Source organism: Bactrocera tryoni, chromosome 2 (genome assembly GCF_016617805.1).
Source record: "Bactrocera tryoni isolate S06 chromosome 2, CSIRO_BtryS06_freeze2, whole genome shotgun sequence".
Classification (NCBI taxonomy): domain Eukaryota; kingdom Metazoa; phylum Arthropoda; class Insecta; order Diptera; family Tephritidae; genus Bactrocera; species Bactrocera tryoni.
The window spans coordinates 13,470,781-13,493,348 of NC_052500.1; the positions used below are offsets into that span (position 1 = coordinate 13,470,781).

Below are 22,568 nucleotides of genomic sequence, written 5' to 3' on the forward strand. Positions count from 1 at the left end.
TCTGTGCAGCATAAAACGCACGTCAGTAAACACAAGGAAGGTTTGAAGTCAATAAGCTGCAATCACAACAGACAGTCGAACGATTTTCTACACGACTTGCACTCCTTCTCTCTAAGAGCACTCATCAGCAACTCGGTATAGGGAAACTGTGGAACGGCATCTCACCATCATTACGGGAAAAGGTGTGACGTTCCCCTAATCTGAATAGCAGTGGCACTGTCTACGCTAAATTACACGCAGTTGATATTAACATCGAAAGCCTTAACAAGAGACCCATCAGCACGGCCTAGAAAGAGAAGTGAAAGCGGTTAATTTTGAGGTGAACGTGGACAAGACAAGGTATTTGGAGTATTTGGTAGATCCCTCGATATTCGCGTTCATATTATATGGAGCATTCGACAACACTGAGTTCGATGAATATCGAAGAAGATGAAACCACGAACTGTATGAGCTCTATGGTGACATGAATATAGTTAAATATCGTTCGCATGGCAGATGATGCTCCAGCGAAAGGCTCCTTCGATTTGCGACACATAGGTGAACAACTGAAGTAAGGGCGCCTACGCATCCAATAGAAGAACCAAGTGCATACCAACCTGTTTTGGAATGTACAACTGGCGTGACATCGTAAAGAATAGAAACAACTGGCGAAGTTTTGTAATCTCAGCCCAAATCGAGACACGGTTGTAGTGCCAAATAAGATGAAGAACAAAAAATTGGACTGGCAATATATCAAAATATGTTTTTTATTCCCACGAAGTCGAAATTGTAATTATGAAAAGTAAACTTCACATCTTATACTGCATCTAAATTATGTATACATATAGTCTTCAAATAGCACTGAAAAATATTCAATTTTCGTTCCACAAGCCTTTCAATATTATTTACTCTTCTGTAGTTTGATTATTGCCTATCAATCGCCTAATTTAGCTTTCGCCGTTCTTCTTCTTCTCTACACTTACACTTTACATTGCCTTTCATTTGACTTGCTATGTTTCAATTTCTTTTCACTTTATTTTCTCACATATTGTAGGAGTATCGTCTATTTGACTTTTCGTACAAAGGCCAGTGTGAGCGTGTGTGTAGATTTTTTACAAATGGCTCCATTGTAACCTTTTTTATGCTTTGTAGTTCATATTACGACTATTTCATTTATTCGATTGCTTAATTTGGCGCTAAAAAGGTTCGCCGGTATATGTAGTCTCCAAACAGACACACCTAGATTAATGATAAATGGCTTTATAATGTATAACAAAGTAGTACAGGGCGTATGAGTGATTTACTGGAAGGCATGTGTTGGTTCTTAGTAAATAAACAGTGGTGAAATGGGCTTTAAATAAGAGCAAATTTAAAGGTTTCTTTGGATTATTTTATATTAAATATGTTTTTTTAATAAAAAAAATGCCTTAAAAGTTGTAAAAGAGAATTCTGATGTCAAATTAGCAACCTTTGAAGCAAGGTTTTAACAAGTTGTTACTGAAACTCTGAATGTATCTATTTTATATAAAACAAAATTTCGCAAAATTATTCTGCTGTGCTTTAATAAGTTATATCTTTGTTCTTTGTTTGTTCTTTTGTATGAGAAAACCTCTTCGCACTCGAAAAAATTTCACTTCATAACAGAATATGTTATGTGCTTCCATAACTTTCATTCACTTAAGCAAAATCTAATTAAAAATTACTCTTATTCTTTCCCCTTAAAGTGCATTCTTCACATTTCATGTATATTTATACGCTCTTATTACGCAAATAAATCACTGTGCAACGCCTTCAACAGCGCGCTGGCATATATACTTGTAGTATAATAAAACCCGACTACAAGAATTAATTGCCGGCTGTGAAATCCCAGAGAGCAAAGCAGGCAATTAAACGCAAAGAGCAAACAATAATTTAAATGTAATTGAAGCTACTTTGTTCTGTTTGCTGGGGTCGGTTTCATTTTAATCACGCCAAGCTTATAAACCACTATAATTTTACTTAAAATATTTTATAATTGCAGGGCTTGAGTACTGAATTTACGTGGATTTGAAAATTGACGTCAATATGTGCTGTTATTAGCTGCTAAAATGTACTCACTTTACAGCAATAAATCCTTATTTACACGATGCTAGACAAAGATATATTGTAGCCAAATATTATTTATGCTCGCGTGGTAATCAGGCAGCCTTAATTATGAGTTATCATCTTCTTTTGGCAATTTTATGAAATGTGGACATAAGTGCATTAAACTTTGATAATATTTATACAAGAATTTTAATTTATATATTGTTATTTATTGTATATGAATAACATTATTTCTATATTAGCTGAAATTCATTATAACCTCAAATTGCATATATTCACCAGCAACACTAAAGCTTGCCTATGCACATATTTAGGTATCAATTATTATATGCAACTATTATTAAAGCACATTACTAGTTGCAATAACAGTTTACAACACGATTACACTTGCTCTGCTGATTAACTGCTTACTACACTTACATATCTGGTGATTAAATGCACATTATAGCCAAATATATCAGACACAACAACATATATTTACTAATTTGTAATCTTTAATCAACCGCAAGCAAACAATAAACATTTCATATAAGTAAATAAGTGACGAAAAAACGCACAACAACACACTCAAAACATATTAATTTTGTGCAAGTATAAGTTGTAAATAAATGAGAAGTAAACTTAAATCGATTCTTGTTGTTGGTTTTCTAAACAGCAAGTATTTTATACACACTTTCTCCTTGCTCACATTGCTGATCACTAAATCTCTCGTTGCATTGTGGCTCATGTATCTGTTTGCGTTGTCAGCGGCTTATGTCTTGCGGCAGAATCCTAGAAGAGATTATTTGTGTTTGATTGACATTCAAGTTTAATCGATAAATGCTCATAAACAAACATATTTCATGAATACAAGCATATTAGAGAGATAAATTTTTATTTTTGTTTTCTTATTATTTCAATTTTGACTATTTACTTTACCGCTCACTGGCTGGCTTAAAAGTATCGTTTATATGAGCGGACGCCAAGATTTTCAAATCTGTTAAATTGGTTTATAAGATATAAGAATTGATTTGAGTGGCACAAGCTTTGATATTTTGAAAAGATAAATCGTTTAAAAAAAGTAATTTCTTGTAATAACGAATAATTACTTTAGATGAAAAAATTGTCTGCTTCGATATGTAACAATGGGAGAAAAACCGCTCCATTATACAAGTAGATGGGGATCCATTACGAAGTTCACTATTTTTTTTAAGAAATAATGCTAAAACTTCAAATTTAATGTCAAATGTTTACTACCATCCGAAAGAACATTCTGCACTTATTTTTTGAAAATCATCTCTTTCAAATGTTGGCCGCGACTGCGTCTCAGATGGACCATTCTGAGTCCAATTTTCGATAACTCGTTAGAGCATTTCGACTGGTTATTGGCGAATGACACGCATAATGTTTTTCTCCAGCGCCATTGCCACTCTGCTCTCGGAGAAAATGCACACCGCTCTGAAAGAGATGCACTTCCTTGCAGTACCTACATATATCGGCAACTTGATAGCAGTCACTCCTCAGCCACTTCTGTCTGAAAAACATTATAGTAGTCTTGTAGTCTAAAGCTAAGGTTCATGGAGAGCTTGTTACAAAAAAACTCTTCCTCCAACCTTTGATATTAGCTTCGACACATCTGTGACAACACTTTGGGTCTGAGGCTATCTTCACATTTCTCAAGTACTGAAGCATTTTATAGCACGCTATTTATATCTCTTATATTTCTTATAGTCTATTCATTACAAAGTAAACAATACCAAGAGCCGTCTATTTCCAGTCAAGCTTCGATTTGTCATTTACAGGTTGCGCTGTCAATACGTCAGTACTTTGGTTGACTTGCTTTGTCTGCCAAAACCGGCAATGATTGACGTCACACATCAGACCCCTGAAACGAGCGCAGTGGTAGTAGTCCAGTAGTAGTCAATATGCCATTCACGTCACGCAGCTCAAAGAACTACGACATCAACAAAAATACTATGAGACTTGAGTTGGAATTGGCCAATACTGAAATTAATTTCACTACCAATACACAGAACACACACATAGAAGCGAATAAATAAGCAAACACTGCTTGGCTTCAAATGACACTCGGCATAATTTCGAAAGCAGGTGCGGCTTGACAAACGTGTGCGGCAAATAACAAACAAACAAAACGAATAAATACAAGCACCAGCAAAAACGTAAGAAAAGGGAAAAAGGAAAAGGATTTTTGCGCTTTTCCGCCCACTTTTTGCCTTTCTAAGTTGATTTGGAAAATCCAGTTAGCTTAGCTTTGTGGCAGGAAATGGTCTAAACGGGAGCCTTTTAAGCGTCAGCTCAGCTGGTTTGTGTATAAATTGTGGGCGTTTTCTTTATTTTTGTATTGTAGGCGGTGTATGACTGTTACTGCGGTGAGCACTACGGCGAACAGTGGGGAAAAACGTCATTAATGTCCTCTGTGTGCATAATACTGGTCACTTAGCAGTTTACGATATTGATTTAGCCGCGTCAACTGCACAAAAAAAAAAAACAGAATGTAAGTGAATTGCCAATGTGTATGTTTGTTCAATAGCTTTGCGGAAATTGACAGTTTTATTGAATTTCTGTGTTTTCATTAATCAATTAAACCAACCACTAGTACACAAACAAATACAAAGCCCAAACGCATTTTGTCGCTTTGATGAAGACAAATAGTGGCGAGAACTTGTAAAATCGCAAAAATGGCAGCAATCGCAGTGTACTGTTAGTGAAGCCAATTTATAAAAGCCATTTAGTTTTTTTACAAGAAAAAACTGCATATGTGAAGAGCGAAAAATACGCCAAAGAATTTTTATAAAAAGTTGCTTAATCAATCATCGATACTAAACGAATTTTGCTCACAAAAAAATTATTTGAGCAGTGCTGTCATACGCAAATATAAAAGAAATTTTTAAAACGCTTTTAATACCAGCTTGTAAAAATATTACTTTAATTCTATAATTCTGCTACTATATATGGCTTTATACAAACATACTCTTATAAGAGTACTTATCAACGATTAGGTGTCAAGCACAGGCGTTTGAAATATTAACAACCAAATATAATGGACAAAATATGCAAAATCTTCTATTTATATATGCATGGTACACATATATAATATGTGGTATATACTCCGAAAATCACACTAGCATACCGTCACATTGCTTAAAGTTTCAAGAGTTCTTTCCATATATTGTCACCGAAAATGCATAACAACGTATCAACAAAAAAACTCGAAATTGAATTTTTTATTGCTTACGATTCACTACATCATATTACATAAATGTAAATATGTTTGTATATATAAAATTTTGGGCTTTCACTATCAGTTATAACCAATAGGTAACCGTTATATAACCATTAAAATAACCATTTTATAACCAAAACTCAAATATTCTTTCAATATGAGTAGTTTCTATTATATCATTTATCCTTATAAATCAAATTACATGTTTACATAAAATTTTAGGGGTTCGCTATCAGTTACAACCAATATATAACCATTTTATAACCAAAGCTCAATTTTCTTTCATTGGCAGTCGTTTCTATTATATCGTTTTTCCTTCTAAATCGTATTATATATATGTGTACATAAACTGGTTTAAATTATATTGTTTTTCATTCTAAATCATATTACACATATCTATAGAAAAAATTTTAGGCTTCTGCTTTCAATTATAACTGATATATAACCAATATATAATCATTTTATAACCAAAACTCAAATTTCGTTTGAATATGAGTGGTTTCTGTTTTATCGTTTTTCCTATGCCTGCACAACTATGAAAAGTGATATTACGATAGTTTGCATTTTAGGAGGCGATATGTATGCATATCTCTATCTGTAAAATAGACCAAAACTTTATTGGTCTAAACTTCCATGCATTTGTGCGCTCAAACTATAAAACTTATGTAAATTAATCTGCGAAAACTTTGTACACCCAAATCACAAGAATTTATTGAAACTAAATGGAAATACTTGTATCATGCAATATTTATTTGAGATTTTGGGATATGAAAATGTTAAAACGTGATTGAATTTGGTTTTTCTCTTCTAAAAATGAAAGAAAACGACAAAACAGAATATTGAGCATCAATATTCAAACCTCATTCAATTCATTTTTAAAAAGATTGCAGCAAAACTCACAAATATCAGTCATTACAGAAAAATAAAAACAAAACATTTTAATAGACCAAAAATAATTTTAAAAAATTTCTGTTGCATTACATGGCATTTCAGTAATTAATTAAATTATTTTTGTACTTAAATGAAATGAGATTTGTCTCCCTAACACAATGAGAATTAATTGCTTACATTTCACCACTTTCTTATGTTGTCATTTTACTCTCTAAATACCGTTTTTATTGGCGCCCGTACTTAATGACCTCTTTTATAAATAATTACTGTTTATTTATTATTAAGCGCTAATTGTACTTGCGTAGTTATATAAATACTTGGCAGTTCTCAGAATTCCCACAAAATTAATTTGCATGCAGAAACGCTGCTCTGTCTGAAAATGTAATTCAAATGAAGTAAAATTTAAAAACTCGGTCATAAAAAGAGTTTATAATTATATACAGACTATATTAAGTTTTCCATGTAGTATGTATGTGACACCCAGAAGGAATCTTTGCAGACTTTGTATGGTATATAATTAATCAGCGTGACTAGCTGACTGGAGTTGGTTGTTATTGTAACGAGTACGTAATCCCCTTTAGGATGATAGGGATTAGATAAGATGTCATCGACGTCATCCAACGGTAGGCCCAGGTAACGTGCTCTTTCGACGGGGTCGGACCAAAGCAAGAATGGTGTGAGATGAGTAGGGTTGGTAGGGCATGCAAAGAAGTGGCTAGTGTAAGCTGAGACTCATTGCACGCTGGACATTTGTTTGATATGTCAGAATCTATTCTGGATAAGTAGGGGTTTAACCTGCTACAGTATCCACAACGAGGATACGCAAGGATCACTCTCGTTTCTCCCGGCAACTCGAGCTCTTCGTCTGCAATGGGTGGTAGCTTAACTCCAAGTACTGAGAGGGAGTCGGTGAAGGTATTAATGAGTCCACTGTGAGTGGCGGTTAGTGCTTGTCGGAAGTTAGTTGTGTCCAAAGTCTGATTGGCGTATGGTTTAATATCGTCGAGGAATGACCGCTTGATGCTCCTAGGCCATTCCGCTCCAAGAAGGTGACTGCAGGGATGATTTCTATGAAATCACCACAGAAGTGCTTGGAGGGAACTTCATTATGCTCCTTAGCTGGGAGCATATGGGCCTCACTATGCAGGTGTTCGATGGCAGACAGCAAGAGCCATTCTGCCGTAGTCCGAAGTACAGTGTTTTGACATGATTGCGGCTTCCTCGTCTGCGTTTCACTGCATCCAGGCGACCATATTGTTGCGGCGTAGTTAAAGGTTGGCCGGCCGATTTCCTGGAATGTTAGCCAACAATGTTTCTTTGTCTTTTCCACGTATGTTGCCGGCTAGCGAGGATTTTGCGGCGGCTCTGTATTTTGGCAATAATCGCTATCGTGTGAAGAGTGAAGGAGCATAGGCGGTCAAAAGTCACACCTTATACACTTAGGGCTATCTACAGCCAGAATTTTACCACATAAACTGAAATATTAAAGTCAAAAGTGTGCTCCTTCGTCCAGTTTGTGAAAATGGTCGCTGTGGATTTAGTGGGGAAGAGCGTTAAGTTCCGTGCAACGAGGAAACGAGAAAGGTCGGAGAGATAGCTGTTTACGTTTGAGCACATGCCATCGATTACATTGCCCGACGGAGATTTAGCAGTCACGACCGTCGATCCGTATGTATTTATATACGCGAACTAGTCCACACACCATTTTCTCTCCAATTACGCTTATTTGTCGAAAACTCTGACATCGAATCTCTATAGCATAAAGCTGCCACTGACTGAACTGATCGATCAAAACCAACATAATGTTAATTTTATACCATTTTATGCTATAAGAAATGCGCCTTCAAAGTTATTATAACTGGGGTGAAGCCACACTAAAGAAAAATCGTAATCCTTGCATATTAATCTTAAAATTAAATCTTAATTAAAGTGTCTCAATGACCATCTTACAATCTAATCTCTCAATAAACGTCAACAATTGGTCGTAATAAATATGGATAATAAAGAGAAACCCGTGCGCAGCAACAAATCCTTAACACAAAATTATATTTTTATAGCACATACTTTATATCCTTTCCTTTCTATGTTATTAATTCCACTTTTGCTCCACTTTTATGCCGTCTTCCTTACACCACAACAACAGAGTATAAAGAAATCACTATAATAATCAGCTAAGAATCAATAAGCTCTGCAGCTGCACCTCCAATGGAAATACAATCACCTGTCTCTTGTTAACCACCATCAGCCAGCTTTAGTCCAATTAAAAATATAACCTTATTGCCCCTACTCATTAACTCGTTCGACTTAGTGCAATCGACTCACTTGCCAACCCGCCTATATTTAGCATGTATACATATCAGCTTATAGTGTGTGTGTACATAAGCGAACAACTTTCCACTAACACAGCCACAGCAACACAGATGGCGACAATATAGAGCACGTTGCATTTGTAACGAATCCCACCAGTTGAACGGCAAATGATTTTGCAAAATTTCTGCAACGTTGCGACATTCGTCTGGGGAATTTCATAGCGCCGCACAAAGAGCTGAAATGTAGAAGAGGGGGTGTGGGTGACAACAAGTGGTAAAGGCTTAACTTCTCCCTCTGATTTTATGCACCTGTGACACAATTTCCACGCCTCTATGAAATTTTCGCTTTTATTTTTACTGCGGCTATCCCCTTCCGCTCGTTTGTTTCATTTCGTTTCAAGCAATCAATTTTATTGATTGGATTTCACTCGTTCAATATAGTTAAGCCTGTGTGCAGAGTGCGTCCATGGTTAGACGAGGTAACGCTATCAAAATATACATTCAAATATATGTTTATGTAGTTATGTACATAACTGCTTAGCTGAAGGCTCTATGAGTAAGAGTGAAACCTGGCGCAGCTTTTAAAATAAAGCTACAAAGGAAAATATGTGTTTATTATAAATAGATAAAACATATTCTCTCATCGCCTGGTTACAAGGGGGTTCTCTGCCTACTTCACTGGATCATGGTTTTCAATGATCCTGGTTTGAAGAAGTAGTTCTCATGGTTGCGAGAAATTTTCTGAATACCGTGGGCGAGTTAGCTCAAAGCAACTTGGCTGCTGAAAACGATCTCTTCAAAAACCCTAGCAATACCGAATATATACTAAGATGCACAAAATAGCGGAGCCGTATCTACCATCAACAGAGGGTATGCGTCTTCAGCGTACTGACAGAATTAAGGATGTAGGACTTATCCTAGAGAAGCTCTTGTGAAAACCCAACATCGAGGAAAGAAAAAGGGCGGTTAGTTGCCCTTTACTGCTGCAGGAGAGTCATTGGGAAAGGGTGGGGCCCCCCATCAAAGATAGTTTTTTGGCTCTATGAAACCATAATTAAACCTATTCCACGTAATTCTAGATGGTGGAAGACGCTTGAACAAAAAATTTTTACAGAAAAACTTCTCACACAAATTTTTGAGAGTTTAACGGGCTGTTCTCGTCAGCATTTGTGACGCAATACGAACCACACCAACTATGGTATTGAATATCTTGCTGCATATGGCCCGGTGGACATAGCCACAAAGTGCCCTCGCACTCAGAGAAACTGGGTACTTAGATAACTACCAGCCTTTGTACTCGGGAATCCTCACACACTTTGATTTCATTCCAAAATACATAGATTTTCAAACCGCCGAACCTAGTCGCAGCAGTCGCTTCTCTGCTCACATACCTTCGAGAGAGGCCTTGAAGAGGAAGGACTCGCTGGAGCTCATCCTACTTCAACGTGGTGACCATCCACTCCAATAGTAGGGCAGCGATATTAAACTTCAGTTCGCTGACTGTACGCTCAAAAGTAGTTAAAGAATGTCTAGACTCCTTATCTCCAGCATTGACTTATTTATGATTAGAGTGATTTGGGTGCCTGGACACAGCAGTATTGCAGGTAACTTTGAGGCTAATGAGCTTACTAGGACAGATAATTTAGTTTCAAGAATTGCGGAATTGGAACGGGAAGAAGCTACGTTGGCATCTTGTGGTTCACTACTGAGCTGTTAGACCTCAGACCAAATCAGGAATTGCTGGTCGACTACCTACAGCTATGAAGTTGTAAGGCCCTTCAAGACACTTTAGTGTAATTAATTTAGCACCTCAGGATCTTCTTGTCTCCCACCAAATTTTTGGCTGTTTTAAGTATATGCTCAGTTTTTCATTTCGCAATCAGCAAAAAAAATTCCGAACCCTAACGCAAAACTGCTTCCTAAAATACCTTTTCAGTTGAAAATATTCACCAAAATTAGCTTAGAGCCTCACTGGTCGCTTGTTATTAAGAGGTCATATCAAACGACAGTTGAATAATCCAAATATGCTGAGTTTTCCTAGAAATAATGCGGGGTTCTATATATAACTTGCTCATGTGATGTTATGACATTATTCGCACACTGTCAAGGAGTAAGCGCACTTCACTTGCAACAAGCCCTGAACTTTCCACCCAACTAGCAGCAAATTATGGGTGTTAAATAACAATAAAGTGCAGAAACGTTTAATATTTAACCTTTAAGTACAAGTCCTAAAGTTATGTTATTGCATTACGTATAAATTCTTATTTCTGTTCGTATGGATGTAAATAATGTGCAAAATGCTCTAAGTGGAAAATATAAATGGTAGTTACATTTTAATTTATGGTTGTAGGGGATGTAAGCAGTTATGTTTGAACACTTCAGGTGCAAATGCTTTACGAAAATTGCTAATGTTGTGCTGAATTAAATGACCTCTACACGGAACAGAACATAATTTGCAGCAAATTTACTGCAATGTTACCAACAGCATAACATTACACTGTAGCGTGGCTTGGTTAAGGTCACTGCTAGTAGTAACTGTCAAAAAGGAAGATAAAAATTAAATGTTTTTGAGAGTTATTATTTATGTTCGGAGCTCTACATATTTTGTTAATCAAATTATTTTCAAAGTTACACAAGTAGGTATTTTTCTGACTCGGCATCCGAACTGGTTCGGCCATTTATGGAAGCTTTAAAAGCGTTGGTCCTTAAGCTGTCTTTTTCTAAACGATACCCTCGACTTTTAGAGTTCTCTTATACCGATTTATCTGAAATTTTTAGAGACTTATTTTTATAAATTTCTCTATATCTGGAACTAACTATATCCCCAAATTTGATTTTTTACTATTTTTAAAAAATTCAAAATGGTCAAAACAATTGGCGGAATATTTTTTTTTTGGCAATCACCATTTCGTGAAAAATTTTTTCTAACTTTCATCAAAAACAAACATTGCGACATTATTCGAAATTAATATTTTTTTGTTTCAGTTTGCTAGGAGACTGAAATTATTTACTACAACCAGTACATTGCCAACACATATTTTTGAATGTTTATTTTTTCCCATCGAAAGTGAAAACTCAAAGTTAATTTTAGCTCCTACTTGCACTCCGCGACATCAAATTACACAAAAACTTTCACCCTAAAATATCTTCGTGTTTGTATGTGCGTTTTTAATAACTATTAAGTTTTGCATATTGCACTTTTTTGGCTTTATACACTGAAAGTTTCTCCACAACTTGAGTGCATTTCGATTTATTGCGCCAACAATTAACCCGGGCGTATACTTAACCGTGTTGCCAAGAAAATTACCAAACGCCGTCATAGCAGCTGTGTTCATTGCCTTCTTGTCTTCTATATGCGCACCCACGGACTTACTTTGAGAGATACCATTTTTTTCGTCGCGCAGATGTTCAACTTTCTTAAAAGCATATCGAAAGTTAGACAAATAAGTATTTAAGTACATAAGTATGTAAGTGAACGCAAAGTGTGCTGGTATTTGGCGCATATTTGACTTTGTGCTCATTTCTTTAATGCTTTGAGCTTTCCGCTATTTTCAGATACTTTAAGCACTTGAAGTATTTGGCGGAAGTTAAATTTAATGAGAAATGAGTTTTAATTTAGAAAGAGATTTTTAAGTTTTTACTTAACATTTCCATTTCATGCAAAATATGAATTGTGTAGTAGCGGTTGAAATGCGAATATACCATGTTGGATAGTAGAGGTGCTGCTTAAGTACACATATTTCCTAAATATAGTAAAGTTCGTTTTACTTTTGTTTTTTTTTTGAACTTTTGCTTTGCAATTAAAATTGTTCATCTTCCTTTGGCACACTTTTCTGCGACCATCTTGCCGCTAGTCAACTCCGTACTTATATTCTGCATTGTTGTTGGAGTTTTCATTTATTTATGATTGTTTTGTATTTAAATGTGAAGTTGCGAAACTGCTTGTGAAGTGCTTTTTATTTGAGTGCACATCCTCAGGCAGCACTGAAAACATGAAAATTTCACAAAAGTTGCCACCAAAATTAAATTGCGATTTTTGGAGGTGCATAACGACATTAAAATAATAGAAAAGTAAAGTTTAAGAAATTTAACACTAAACAAGAAAAAATGTTAACTTCACTAGCACCGAAACTATAATATAAGAACTTTCAGCGTTCAGTTTGTATGACAGCTATATGCTATAATGACACGATCTGAGCAATTTCTTGACAGATTACTGCACTGCCTTAAGCAATAACCCATTCCAAATTTCAACAAAATATCTGGTAGAATTAAAAAGTTTTCTATACAAGCACTTTATTCTGATCGTTGAGTTTGTATGGCAGCTATATGATATAGTGAACCCTTCCGACAAATGACCAGCTTTTTGGTAAGAAAATGACGGTTGAGGGCTTAATTCACATATATACAGGCGGCTGGACCTACAAACATCGCTAAACCAACTCAGATGTATAAACCAGGAAAGTTTGTGTGGAACACAATGGTTCGCTCGCTTCCGTTCTGAAAATTTCGATCTACACTGATTAAAACTTTACACTGATGGAATAATGTCTCTAACGGAAAAATGGCAAAAAGTGGTCGACAAAATAGTATATATTTGCTTATTTATTTATTAGTATAAATATAGAAAAAATTGAAGTTTGATTAGAAATACGTAAAGACTTTTTCGACTACCCAATATAAACTTTATATATTCTCTGAACTTTCCTCTTCATGTCCATGGTGACAAACTAGTATATTATTTTTCAACATTTAAGTACTATTTCCAAGTAAAAAGTTTAAAAATACCTCTACCAAATTCCACAACATTTATTCCATCGCAACTTTTTCCCTCATCTGTGCACACAAATGTAGTAAAAGCCGCTAGAACTTCAATTTGTCACGAGTCATCTAACAAATTAAAAGAATTTGCGATAACGTATAAATTTCACACCAATTCTTCTTATACGCCAGCTTAAGACAGCTTTCTTTCTCGTCAAAATCACAGCAAAAAAATTCAGTTGGCGGCAAACGCAAAACTGTCTGTGACTTGAAATAGAAGCGCCACCGAAGTGTCTAAGGTTTTGGTGTCGTCCAATGCAATAATAATATTACGACTGCTAATAACAGCAAACACAACAATATTACTGTAGAAGAAGACATGCTTACATACAAACATACATATGTACATACATATGTACATACACGAAGACTTTATTGCCACATTTGAGTAACAGGTATATGTATACTGACAAACACAAATAGAAAAATTCAAAAGAAAATCCACTGTGAGCTTTGGTAATGCTAATACGATTACGTTAAGCTGTGAAGCGGCTACATTAGAAACTCATATGTGCACACATAAATACATGGTACATAGATTTTCAAACATATTCACATCTGTAAACACATTAAAGCTCGTCATTTTGAAAGAAATTTTTTACATTTCGATTTTTTATTTGGATTTATGTGCATACATTTGACCTTCGCATCACTTAATTTTTATTTTTATTGTTTGTGTTGAGATAAAAAAAGTTTAAATAAGAAGAAAATAACATTTGTGTTATAGATGCTAAAAAGTTGCTCATACGCCATGGGCGGCATTGTCCATTGAATGTGAATTGTATTGTAAAGAACCTTTACTGCTGTCGATATTATGCAAGATGATGAGCAAAACACATTTAACTGTTGGCTCTGTGAGTTGTTTGTGGAAATTATAGATCTAATGGAGAATTGTAGCCTCTTAAAGCTTACAATAAGAAAGCTATATTGTTTATTTTGTAATATAAACAACAATATCAGCAAGTATTTCTAACGTTAAAAGTCTCAAGGCATGATAAATATGCACATTTCACGCTTTTAAAATACATTACTTAATAAAATATATTACTGTCAACTTTTCATCTAATAAAATAAAAATATTTTACATACTTTATTAGTATATTCCATTATAACACAGATTTGCGCCAGCACAACGCCGTGCAAACGACAAAACAGCAAACAACTTTCCACAAAAAAATTACTCCAACGCGCGTCTTAGACTCAATTATCTCCAAGTTATTGCTTTAACACCATTTTACTGGTGACTTTGATAAACCGCAAATAATTCGCGCAAATTTGCCAAGAATCTCAACGCTCAAAAATGCCACGTTGAATGCTGCAAATAACGTAAATACGCCTAAACTTCAACGATAAACAGCACTAACGCCTTCGCCGCAGACATATTTATTACTTAAAAGTAATCATAACATTTTGACAGGCATCACCGAATGGCGGAATGGCGTTTTGTGTAGGCTTTGCGAAAATGTCAAAAGTTTGCTGCCATTTCGATTCCCAATAATCCCACGGGCTGCTGCCGCCACAGTGGAAATCAAGCAGTGCGTGTGCGTGTGCCAACAAGTTGGGGTGACAAATGATAGCAACGCACTGGGCCGCAATTACAAACAATTCTCTTAAATTGAGTCACATTGCAAGGCATGTGGGCGTCTGCTGGTGACTGCCGTTGGCGCTACGCCTCCAAATATTGTGCTTTGTGTGGGTGTGAAAGCAGCTCTGTCTTTATAGGTGCTTTAAAAGCATTTTAACGTAAATAAGAATTATGGCGAAAATGGCTTATAAATAAAAATTTAAATCAAATTTAATATACACATAAATGTTATTAAGACTTTTTAAATTTATGGTATGAAATTTTAAAGAAAAGTGTTACCTTATTTCACTTTAATATTATGCTTGTATTAATTTACAACTTCATTCAGCGTTTTCATGTAAATTTTGAAAACTAAAATTGCCGAGAGCAATACACATGAGCTACTTGGGAATTTATTTTATCGTCAATCTGATACGAAACAACAATAAAATAAATTATAAATAACAAAAATATAATGACTTTTGTCTTTCTAGATTAACTCTGTGACACAGGCGATCAAGGTGAAATGAAAGTTAATGTGAGAGAACGTGCTGAATCACACTATTGGATTGTAAGTACAAACTATAGTTTAAATACTCACTTAAACAACTTTAAATATTAACACAAAGTCAAAAATTCTGAAAACATGTTTATATAAAAATTTCTACAGCACTTTCGAAATTTTCAGATTTTTGTACAGAAATTTTTAAATCTATTTAAATTTCAAAAAATGTAAATAAAGTGCTCCAGAGTTTTCTAAATTTCCAATCGACAAATATAGCTAAATTTAGGCTAGTTAGAGGTCACTTCTGCATGAAGATTATTTTGGCAATAAAAACTTTCGATTCTTTTATTGGCCTTTTGAAGAATTTCTTAAACAATAATTGAAATATCTTCATTGAACACGAAAGCTTTGTTAACCACATCTTGTCTATAAAAAAAGTGATTTTCACCATACTGAGTTTCACACAATAAAGGGTTAAACGTGTCTAAACGTGCAGAAAATTTAGTTTTATCATAAAAATATGTAATAATAAATAGTCACCGCCGTGGTTGGCTCGTATAAATTCCAGCAGAGAATCCCAATATCCAAATATAATACTTTTTACAGAATTAGCGCCCTACATCAGCAAGAATTCGCCGAATATCTTATCGACGTCAATCGTGTTGGGTTTATCTGCGTACATACATAAGCGACTTCACATAAATCCACAAAAATTGTCCAGTGATGCTAAAGACCATTACCTTAAAGGCCGCCATTTTTGGTGAGCGCATAATCTCGTGGACCTGTGATAATGCGCTCACCAAAAATTTCCTTCAATAAATATATTGCTTTATTGGCTGTATGAGGGGTAGCACCAACCTAATGAAACCTAAGGTCGTACACCTTCTCGACGTCGTACCTTCCCGGTGTTTGCTGACGGGCGGGCTTTGCTGTACAGAAGCGTGGCGTATTTGCTACAACAAGATAATGGTCCGAGTCGATGTTTGGTTCTCTGAGCATACGCATGTCAAGGACACTGGAGGCATGTCGTCCATCTACCGCAATATGACCAATCTGGTTTCGAACTTTTCGATCTGGAGACTGCCAAGTAGCTTGATGCATTTCCTTGTGCTGGAATCTAGTACTACAGACAACCATATTTCGGGTCCCTGCGAAGTCGATCAGCCTCAGGAGCCATAGAGGCCGAATTTTCGAACGGTTGTACCAAAGATGACTTCTTTGCCCACGCTGACGTCAAAATGGCCAAGTCAAAATACTCGAATTCGGGCACGAAAAAGTCGATAATAAAGGCTCTATAGCGTTGTGCCCATTAGCTGTAAATTTACGGCGGGCATCATATTTGGAGTTTTTTGGAACAATGGTTCCTTCTGACCCTAGAGCAAACCAAAGAGTGACATTGAGGATGTAGAGGCGTCTCAACAATGGCTTAGGGAGAAACACACTCCAAATTCAACAATTCTAATGTACTCATTCAATAAAAAGTGAGGTTTTTCGCTCACCAAAACTTTTTTGTAAAAGTCGGTATCAATGTTCATCTCATTTTAAGTGAAAAGAAATCTTGAATAATTAAGCATTATTTATAAGCGAGTTCTCAATTGCCAAAGAGAACTTTGCTGCTAACTGTATTAAATAATTTTTGTATGTTTATGTACCTGTCACGAGAAGGAAAAGGAGCGAATTATAAACAATTTTGAGATTTTTTTTGAGATGATGATGTATCATTTAGATCATAAGATATAGTCTACGAATAAATAATTATACCATATATACATACATATGATTATACCATTTAATTTTTCGGTTTCAAATCGAAAAATTTACTTTATTCTCGCATATCTATTAAAATCAGCCAGGATAAAAATAAATTCATGCTTCACGCGCCGAATTTTATCAAAAAAAAAATAATAATACTACATTGTCTTTTGTTGTTGTGTGTGCGCGAAATTAATTTCAAATTTATATTTATTCGGTAATACCGAATTTGCATGCACAATGAATTTTCTAATGAATGAGAACACACAAACAACTAAATAAAGCAAACATGTACAGATAAACAGCCACAATACGTGAGGGTAAATAATTTGCATGCAAATGCAACGCGCGCACATTAAACACACACACGGGCGCAGTATAAATGAACAACGCTGAATAACGGCGTATTTACTCGCGAGTGTTACCGCCGTTGCACACACTAGGTGCGGAAGGCAAATAAATTTGCTCACATATTGGCCGCAACCACAATACACTCCTGTAGCAACAGTTATGTGCGTGCTCTTGTAGATACTCATATGTGGTTGAGTTGCTATTTAGCTGACGACGGTATTCCAGTGTTGTCGCTTTGCAGGCAAACGGAAAACTTTGAAAGAATTTTAAAAATTGTTTACACAAATGCCAAATTTGTGAAAACTGTATGTTGAATAATTATGTTTTAAACAGGGAATCATATACATTTTCGAAGCTTATCATGCAGAGCAATTTCTAGTAAAACTAAAGAGTAATATTTTTGCAAAAAATATTTGTATGTCCTGAACAGGGTATATTAAGTTTAGCAGGATGTTTGTAACATACAGAAGAAAACGTTGGAGACTTTACAAAATATATAAATAAATAATCCGGAAACGGGCTGAGTCGAGTTAGCCATGTCCGGCCGCCTTTCCGTTCGTCCGTGTGTATATGGTATATGTGACCAAGTCCCTCAGTTTTGGAGATATCGACCTGAAATTTCGCACACGCCTTTGTCTTTTCAGGAGGCTGTTTATTTGTTGGAATCGGAGATACTGGACTACTATAACATATAGCTGCCAAACAAACTGAACAATCCAAATCAAGTGCTTGTATGGGAGACTTCTCCATTTGACGAGATATCTTCAGGAAATTTGGCACAAATTGTTGTCCAAAAAAATGCCATAATCTCAGAAGAAATAGGTCAGATCGGATCACTGTAGCATATGGTTACCATATAAACTGAACGATCCAAATCAAGTCCTTGTATGGAAAACTTTTCCATTTGACGACATATCTTCAGGAAATTTGGCACAAACTGTTGTCCATGCCATAATCTCAGAAAAAATAGTTTAGATCGAATCACTGTAGCATATAACTGTCATACAAACTGTCCGACCAAAATCAAGTTCTTGTTAGGATTCTTTTGTATTTTTGATTGCGTTTTTAGTTCATACCTTCGATAAACTGCAGTCTACGTTTTTTCTGGTTTCTTTCTAAAATTCAGAGACAATTTTTACTCAAAAAACATACATCATATAACTAATTTTCGTTTAAAATGGCAACACTGTAGCAAGCTTTTTCGCAACAACTCATGCCTGCATTAGACGCCAAACACAAATAAATTACAAATACACATACATATGTATATATGTATTAAACGTCAAATGTAAATATTTAGATGATGTTACCGTTAACATTCGTTTCCTATACACAAACATTTGTATGTATGCGTTTGTAGTGCATGTTTGGTTTTCATCGGTGCCCGGATACATGGTGTTGCCACACCGAGATACTGTTGATTTGTTGACTGCCAAGAAATATAATTTTTCATACAATTGTAAAACAATAAAAATCAATCGTCACTTGAAAGTTCATTTTTGGTTTGCATTCGAGCGCATTCCAGTTTTTCCACACACATACAGCCACCCAAGCACTCACTTTGTACGCCTTGGCAGCGTGCCAATACAACTGCAAAATCTAAGAGACGTAGGAAAAACGAATGCATGCCAAAAGATAACCGAAAATGTCAGCCACAGTGCAATGTGCAAAGTCTGCCTAATGTTGTCCATTAACTACTGTTTGCTGGAATTATTTGTTGTTTGCCCGTTATGTGGTTTCATTTTTCGCCAACTCATTGCGAGTGTGACATGCCAAAAACTTTTCACTTGGCTTGAAAGAATTGCATTCTTGCATGCAATCGCGCACATAATTCGTGCTTAAATTGTCATCAATTTGCTATATAATGACAGCAGGCGGCTGTCTAAATGATTCTATGCGCCGTAGGCTCGAGATATTAAGGCGTCATTAGCGTGCACAATTGACGATAATCAAGTAGGGGTGTAATTACATTCCTTCTTGGCAGACAAACGTTGCCAGTAATATCGCAGAGGCGCAAATTAATGCTGCGTTGAGTGACTTATGTTGTTAACAGTTAATTAGCCAAAATTATAATGTTAAAGGTCGGGTGTGCTGTGAGTGTGATGTTATAAAATTACATTCAAATGGTAACACGTTAATGGTAAAAATGGTGTATTTTTGACCTAAATCGCTTACACCTAACTATGCACACGTTGAATGCAGAAATAATGAGCTTTTTATTGGACCTTTTATTTATGATAATCTGCTGATCTGGTTTATGAATAGAAATTTTAGTTAATTGTATTATACGAAATTTTCATACATTTCATTGACTCTTCAGAAATACTTTTTAGGTAAAAGGACCTATGTAAATATACTGAACTTTCAAATAAAACTGTCTACATCGTTTTTTATTAGATTTAATAGTTCAATCAACAGTAGTGAAGTAGAATGCAGCATATAGAATAATTCGAAATTAATGAACAGAACATTTTTTTAAAGAAATCATTCGTTTTTCGTATTTTTCGGTGTCTTACACCGAGAAGAAACCACTTGAGCGACATGGCGTATGAGCAATATTAATGTCTTATACATTGTGATAAAAAAATAATTTAAATTCCCCGGTAAATGATATTTCAAAAGATGGTATTTTGATAAGTTGGTACGACCGTCCTTAGCTACTATGCCAAATATGAGCGCGATCCGTCAACCAGTTTGTTTACAACAGCTGCTTAAGTCGGTACAACTCAGTAGTTCGTTGCGATTTTTACAATGGATAAAAATATGGAACAAAGAATTTATCACAAATTTTGTATACCTAATCAATTTTTGTGTGAAAAATAGTTGCAAATGTTGGAAAAGGTTTACGGGGATTCAGTTTTATCAAAAACACAAGCCTAAGACTGGTACAAAGCCTTCAAAGACGGTCGAGAGATCTTTCAAGACATGCCTCGTTCTGGACGTCCTTCGACTTCTTCAACTGATGAAAATATTAAAAAATTGAGGAGCGTGGTGCTTCAAAATCATCGGGCAAGTGTTAGAGAGATGGCAGGAGAGCTTGACTTCTCTCGCGAGTTCATTTAAATCATTTTGGAGGATATTTTGGGTATGAAAACGTTCTTGCTCAACTCGTCCCAATAATGCTGAAATTTTTTCAACAAAAGTACCGCATCGACGTAACTGTCCATAAAAGATGGATATATGAGTTTGATATACAAACAAATCAACAGTCATCCTAATGGTGAGAAAAGCCGAGCTTAAACCATAAAGGCACACCAAATCCGCTGAAAAATCAAGGACGTCATTGTTTTTTTTCGATATTCGTGGTATCGTGGTATCACAATAAATACCATCGATCAACTACCGTATTCACCATAACTGGCTCCTTTTCCCCAAACTGAAATTTCCGCTCCGTAGAACACGTTTTACGTCGACCGAAGAGATAACGCAAAATTCGCTAAAGGAGCTGAATTCCATCCAAAAAAGTGTTTATGAATGTTTAGAGAACTGGATAAATCGTTGGCGTAAGTGTATTACATCTGTTAGGGATTACTTTGAAGGCGAATAATCAAATATTTTGCGTTTTATTAACAATTTCTGGGACCTTTTTGTCACTTTGTATATATGACCAAGCGCCTTGAACCCGACACAAATCAGCTTAGGTATTTTATTTGCTATTCCGCTAGCTTTTCTGGATGGAAAGTGTCCTGAAATTTGAGATTTACTATCTTTCAAGCCTGATCTTTCTATAGCGAATCTGTCAGAAACACAGTAACACATTTCATTTCATTAATTGAAAAATGCTATTACAAATTTAAACCCTTCAATGTTTAAGGCTACTCATATTTAAACTCGCCCAACAATTTCAAGGATTGGCGACCCTGTTGCCACTATTGAATTTCATGCAGTAGGAAATATTACGCCAATTAAAATTCCCACCTAGTGCTGAAAAAGTAAACGCATGTCAAAATAATCCTTCACAGAACGCCAAGCCCAGTTAACCATGATAACCAGTTGCAATTGCACACGTAACAAAGAACAAACACATACAAACGACCATACATACAAACACATATGCGTAATATGTCGTTCGAGACACCAGCTCATTGTGTTGCTTGAGATTGGTCTGAATGTCGTTAACTGGGAAATAATACCAACGATTAAATAAATATGTTAAAAAGTAGTTGCTTGCGAAAAGTCACTCATACGCCACGGCAACTGTGGTTCGGGTATTAAAGCTTTTTTTTTTATATAAGAACAAGTAAGATTGGAAATATTTACGCCAATTTATAAGTAATAGTGCATAGAAGGTATATTTTAAAAATTTCTTATTTACTTTACAGACCATATTTTGGTGTGCCTTGGGTGCAATTGTCATAGCCGGTATCGCTGTAATATCATATTGGATACGACGATGCAGGTATGTTAAATAAATTTATTTTACATAGTATTAATATAATTTTATAAAATAGCTATTTAGTATTAAGTACCGTATTTACTGAGGAAGATATTTCAAGTAATCTTTTAGTTGCAGGCTAATTAATTAATAGCGAATAATGTCTCTTTAATACTAGGAGAAAATAACTCAAACGCATGACATTTGATTAATATATAACTAACTACATAATTATATAATATTAATATTTGTAAATAGGCTAGTTAACGAAATAATAGTTACTTAGATCATTATTTTGTTGTATTGGTAACTTAATATACATTTATAATGTTCTCTTTGAGCTTTTGACTTTGTATGAATACTTCGCTACAAGTGGACAAATAGTCATTGTGTATATATACATATGTAAGTGTGATTTAAGAAATATATGCGGAAATTGAGTGTGTGTGTGTAAATATTGCAATCATCGCTGTAGACTCATACATCCAAATGCCAATTAAACCAAAACTAAAAAAATTAAGCACGCATTTTTGGAGTGCCCTTGAGAGTATTTTAAACTCGCACGCATTTATGTGCCATATTGTAACGTGGTGAAAGGAAAATATGTAAAATTGCTTGTAACTAACTGAATGTGATGCTAGGTATGAACTCAGTTTTAGAAGAATACAGTATATAGTGCCACCGACTTAAGGGTGATGGAGTAAACAAGTATA

The 22,568-nt window shown here is 35.3% G+C and overlaps 1 protein-coding gene across 5 annotated transcripts in view; it reads left to right on the forward strand.

Moving 5' to 3' along the window:
• The window catches only part of LOC120767544 (slowpoke-binding protein), an 81,722-nt gene that overhangs the window by 14,083 nt on the left and 45,071 nt on the right, over nt 1-22,568 (forward strand). For 4 of the 5 annotated variants that reach the window (XM_040093650.1, XM_040093651.1, XM_040093652.1 and 1 more), the window contains exon 1: nt 21,807-21,879. In XM_040093650.1, the coding sequence (XP_039949584.1) occupies nt 21,874-21,879 (6 nt within the window). In that variant the 5' untranslated portion in view covers nt 21,807-21,873. Of the gene's footprint in view, nt 1-15,366; nt 15,444-21,802; nt 21,880-22,568 lie in introns of those variants that run through there. The other variant, XM_040093653.1, reaches the window with a different exon arrangement.